Source organism: Arachis hypogaea, chromosome 5 (genome assembly GCF_003086295.3).
Source record: "Arachis hypogaea cultivar Tifrunner chromosome 5, arahy.Tifrunner.gnm2.J5K5, whole genome shotgun sequence".
Lineage (NCBI taxonomy): Eukaryota > Viridiplantae > Streptophyta > Magnoliopsida > Fabales > Fabaceae > Arachis > Arachis hypogaea.
Window position 1 is genome coordinate 37,885,526 of NC_092040.1, and position 5,177 is coordinate 37,890,702.

The following is a 5,177-nucleotide window of genomic DNA, read 5'->3' on the forward strand; positions in this document are numbered from 1 at the left end:
GAAACTGTGAAGCAAGGTCGGAATACTATCATGTCAACCGAAGAGGCGATCAAGGCTCAAGTGAAGTTGTTGGCTCCCGACTTTGACATCTCAGCTGTCAGTGTTTTCAAAACCATTAAAGATGGCAAGATTGTTGATATCTCGAAGAAATGAATTCTTTGTACTCTTTTTTTTGTTGGTAGTTTGTAGGACAATATTTTCCGTTATACTGTTCTGACTTTTTGAAACCGTATTGAGGCTTTTGTGTATAATCTTTTAACTCTAAGACAATGTCATAACAAAAATGAAGCCGAGTTGTGGCTATTTTGCTTAAGCATTTGAAATTCGGCCTTATTTAGTAGCCGTTTGCTGTAGCGTTCGCAGCTTCGGTGGTTCCCGGTGTGATCAGCCCCGGGATACCGTTTTGTTATTGAACCAGTTAATTTTCCAGGTCGAACGATTTAAATAATGTGAACAGTGCATTAAAGTATAAAACGAGAAAGGAACAATTAGTGTAATCATTATATAATAATAAATTGCTATTCATGTAAACAACCAATGAGAAATAATATGAACATAAAGTAATACGAGTCTTACTAAATCGGGAGATCGCCTGCCCGCCGGGTGGGCTTCGGCTTCTAGGAGTAGAATCTTCTTAGGTTTCTCGCATTTGACGTTCTGGAAACTTCCCTCCCGTCCAGTCGTTCCAGCTTATAGGCACCACTGCCGACTACTTCCTTTACCCTGTACGGACCTTCCCAATTTGCTGTCAACTTTCCTTCCCTTGGTGTCGAGAGACCCACGTCGTTGCGTCGTAAAACTAGGTCATTTGGCTCAAAATCTCTCTTTAGCACTTTGGCGTTGTAATGCAGGGTCATTCTTTGTTTCAACGCCATCTCCGACAAGTGGGCCATTTCTCTAGTCTTGTCTACCAAGTCCTTTTCCACGGCTTCCTCAACTCCTCCCAAGAGTAGTCGTGGGCTCAGTTCCCTAATCTCTACGGGTATTATCGCGTCAACCCCATAGGTGAGTCGGAAGGGCATCTCCTCGGTAGGCGACTGATGCATCATGCGATAGGACCAGAGGACCAACGCTAGCTCGTTTGCCCAGGCTCCCTTCTTCTGGTCAAGTCACTTTTTAAGACCTTGTAGAATGACATTGTTCGCTGCTTCGACTTGGCCGTTGGTTTGGGGGTGCTCGACAGATGAGAACTTTTGCTTTATCCCTAAACTAGCGAGAAATTTCCCGAATTTATTATTGGCAAATTGTGTTCCGTTGTCCGAGATGATGATCTATGGGATTCCAAATCTGGATATTACTTACCTCCACATGAATTTTCGGCAGTTTGCCGAAGATATGCTGGCCAACAGCTCGGCCTCTACCCACTTGGTGTAGTAATCGATGGCGACAATTAGGTATTTGACCTGCCTTGGCCCGACCGGGAAGGGTCCTAACAGATCAACTCCCCATTGAGAGAATGGTTGGGTGGCGATCAATAGGCTTAGTTCAGCCGTTGGTGCTTTGTGAAGGTTGGCGTTTTCCTGGCATCTCCTACATTTCTTCATGAATTCTTTGGAATCTGACATCATTGAGGGCCAATAGTAGCCGGCCCTGACGAGCTTTCGGGCTAAGGCCTTTCCACCTATGTGATGGCCACAACACCCCTCGTGGATTTCGCTTAACACGTCGTCCGTTTGGTCGGGGTGTAGGCATTTTAATAGAGGTTGGTTCAGCTCCTTCTTAAATAGCTGGCCTTGTATTATTGTATACTTGGCCGCTTTTCTTCTCAGTGCTTTTGCCGTCTTGTAGTCATCAGAAAGTTTACCGTTTTCCAAGAAATCGATGATTGGATCCATCCATGAGGGGTAATCGGCTGCCTGTGTTATGTGCAGGGTCACTGTTGGTTCCTTCACTAATCCTTGAATCAAAGATCGGTTCCCCGTTCCTCGCTTTGTGCTTGCCAGTTTTGACAGGAGGTTGGCTCGGGCGTTCCTCTCTCTTGGAACATGTTGTACCGTGACCTCATCGAACTCCTCGCTCAGCCTTTTGACCCTCTCCAAGTATTTCTGCAACAGTGTGTCCCTGGCCTGATACGTTCCATTAATCTGTGATGTAGATCCCTTTTATTACTACGATATCTCTCCATCATCCTTTTTAATAGGTATATCGCTTTGGTTGTGGATCTTCCTAGCATAAATCCAAATTGGTTCTCTTTTACTTGTGTCTCTTTTCTCAACCTCTGTTCTATCACCATTTCTCATAACTTCATGGTATGGCTTATGAGCTTGATCCCTCTGTAGTTTTTGCAACTTTGTATATCCCCCTTATTCTTGTAGATAGGTACCAAGGTGCTTTTTCTCCACTCATCAGGCATCTTCTTTGACCTTAGAATCTCATTAAAAAGCTTGGTTAACCAGTTGATGCCTTTCCCTCCAAGGCCCTTCCCAACCTCAATCGGAATATTATCAGGTCCTACTGCCCTGCCATTTTTCATCTGCTTTAGAGCCTCTTTTACCTCGAAGTCTCGAATCCTTCGACAGTAGTGAAAGTTTTGATCTTCTTCCCTTGTGCATAACCGACCAAGGCTCGAAAGAGTCTTCTATCCTTCATTAAATAACTCGTAGAATTAGCTCTTCCACCTTTCATTAATCTTCTCCTTTTGAGCCAGCACCTCTCCATCTTTATCCTTTATGCACTTAACCTGATCCAAATCTCTCGTTCTTCTTTCACGGCTCTTTGTGATTCTATGAATACCTTTTTCTCCTTCTTTCGTGCCCAAAGATTGGTAGAGATCCTCATATGCTCTTGTTCTTGCCTCACTTACAGCCACTTTTGTCTCTTTCTTAGCCGCTTTATACTTTTCCCAATTATTTGCATTGCGACATAAAGACCACTCTTTAAAGCACTTCCTTTTTATCTTTATCTTTTCTTATACACTCACATTCCACCACTAAGACTCCTTGTCTCTTGGTCCTATTCCTTTAGATTCACCAAAGCTTTCTTTTTCTGTTCTTCTAATAACTTCTGCCATCTTCCTCCACATCTCTTCCGCGCTTCCTTTCCAATCCCAGTTTGCGTCTTCTCCTACCCGTCTTAGGAAGCTTCTTTGTTGCTCACCTTTCATCCGCCACCACCTCGTTCTTGGGTTCTTCATATGATGTCTTTTCCTCAACTTTTGCTCAATACGAAAATCCATGACGAACACCCTATGTTGTGTTGTTAAACTCTTTTCTAGGATAATTTTACAATTAATGCAAAATTTCTGGTCGATTCTCCTCAACAAGAAGAAGTCGATTTGAGAGCTTGTCATGCCACTCTTATAGCTTATAAGATGTTTATCCCTCTTTTTAAAACATGTATTTGCGATGAGAAGGTCAAAAGTTGAGAAAAAGTCCAAAATAGTTTTACCCTCGACATTGATCACCCCGAAACCGTGGCCTCCGAGAATACTTCCATACCCAGTCACTTCTCTTCCAACATGGCCATTTAAATCTTCTCCTAAGAAAATCTTATCCGATGAAGGTATGCCTTGGACCAAACTCTCTAGATCCTCCCAAAACCTTATATTGTGTTGTTCGTCCGAACCCGCTTGCGATGCTTAGGCGCTAATCACATGAAAAACACCTCCCTCCACCACAAGTTTGATAGAGATGATCCGATCTCCCACCCTCTTGACATCCACTACGTCCTTCTTCCACTGCTTATCCAATATAATACCAACCCCATTCCGATTCTTCACCTTTCCTGTATACCAAAGTTTGGAACTAGAAGTATCCAACTCCCTAGGCTTCGCACCAACCTATTTTGTTTCTTGTAGGCACATAATGTTAATCTTCCTCCTTGTCATGGTGTACACCACCTCCATGGACTTTCCTGTGAGAGTGCCTATGTTCCATGTCCCAAATCTCAACCTTCTGTCGCTCCGATCTTTACCTTTTATTTTGTAAACTAACTTATTTACCCTCGTCCGTTCATAAAAACGCGAGAATCCTTGCTCATTTATGATTGTTAGCCATTATAAAATACTGTATAATAATTATTATTATTTTCTAATAATAAATGATAAATAAATATTTATTATTTTTTAATAATTTTTATTATTTTTTAAGATAATAATAATAATATTGTTTAATTATTGTTGCTATTTTTTTTGAATAAATTATTAGTTGATATTATTTAGAATTTAATAATTATCACTTTTCTTTGCCAGGATATCAAGAATTTATAGCCCAGAAAACTCGATCCGCCAGATACCTTTAACGAGGTAGCAGCAGCGGCACTGGCATTAACTGGGTTTCAACATGTTTCGCAAGTAGGCAAAATGAGAGGTCATTCTGCACTACTGAGTGCCTTGGTGGACCGCTAGAGGTCGGAGACACACATTTCATCTTCTGGTCGGTGAAGTGACGGTGACGTTGGAAGATGTGAGCTATATTCTTGGTCTCCCGATTAATGGAGAGGCCGTTATGGGTAGATCAGACAGTAGTCACCAAATTTTGGTGGAGAACTGCATTGCGTGTTTTGGTCGGGAGCGTTTTAATTTGAATCTCCTCACTCTCGCGTTAAACAGGAAGCGTTTAATTTGAACACGAGACCTTGGTATCTTCACAGTCATTGCTTTCAACTATACTGGTAGACTCTGGTAAAAAACTTCCCAATCACCGAAAACTTTTGCGACATATTTCTACTTTGCCAACCAAGCCTTGCCGTAACTTACAGTGTAATTGAACCTGGATTGAACTTCTGCAATAATAGACTTCACCTTTATCGACGGGTCTGCTTCGAACAACGGCCTAATAGCTTCTGCAATTGTGTCTAAGTCCAACTTGTGTTTTGATCTTGTGAAATCGTGCCCATGGTGCATGTGTGTTTGCCATTATATCTTCTGATCTCCCAACAAGCTTTCTTTCGAAACAAACTAGCTCGAATAAGCCAATCACAACCTGCACCATAACCCTTGCATTTCGCATAGAATGTCTGCGACTCAGACTCATACACAGTGTAATCAACTCCTCTAGAGATAGTGTAGCTTTTGATTGCAGATATCACCGACTCTCTTGAACCAAATTTCATTCCAACACTAAACTCACCATCTTCCGCCGCAACGTTGCCTTCACCTACGACATGCGCACCACCATCAGTCAGACGAGGCAAATAAAATAAACACCGTAGGTAACTTGAATTAATAATCAAAACAT

General features: G+C 42.1%; 2 protein-coding genes across 2 annotated transcripts; both read right to left on the reverse strand.

Annotated features, from left to right (window-relative positions):
• Nucleotides 1-617: 617 nt before the first annotated feature.
• Nucleotides 618-1,046, reverse strand: LOC140184897 (uncharacterized). The gene has a single exon (XM_072238094.1). It carries the CDS (start codon nucleotides 1,044-1,046, stop codon nucleotides 618-620), a length of 429 nt encoding a protein of 142 aa, XP_072094195.1.
• Nucleotides 1,047-1,109: 63 nt separating this feature from the next.
• LOC140184898 (uncharacterized) lies at nucleotides 1,110-4,843 on the reverse strand. Its single transcript, XM_072238095.1, has 3 exons — nucleotides 4,697-4,843; nucleotides 1,303-2,084; nucleotides 1,110-1,209 (listed from the first exon to the last, which is right to left on the reverse strand). The coding sequence occupies exons 1-3, from the start codon at nucleotides 4,841-4,843 to the stop codon at nucleotides 1,110-1,112; spliced, it is 1,029 nt and encodes a 342-aa protein (XP_072094196.1).
• Nucleotides 4,844-5,177: the final 334 nt, after the last annotated feature.

Excerpts from the sequence above, each read along its gene's own strand:
- LOC140184897 (XM_072238094.1), bottom strand. The coding sequence starts at position 1,046 with ATGCATCAGTCGCCTACCGAGGAGATGCCCTTCCGACTCACCTATGGG.
- LOC140184898 (XM_072238095.1), bottom strand. The coding sequence starts at position 4,843 with ATGCACCATGGGCACGATTTCACAAGATCAAAACACAAGTTGGACTTA. Across the intron at positions 2,085-4,696 it reads AATCCAGGTTCAATTACACT|ATTAATGGAACGTATCAGGC; the intron begins GTAAGTTACGGC and ends TCTACATCACAG. Across the intron at positions 1,210-1,302 it reads TGCCGAAAATTCATGTGGAG|TTTAGGGATAAAGCAAAAGT; the intron begins GTAAGTAATATC and ends ATTTCTCGCTAG.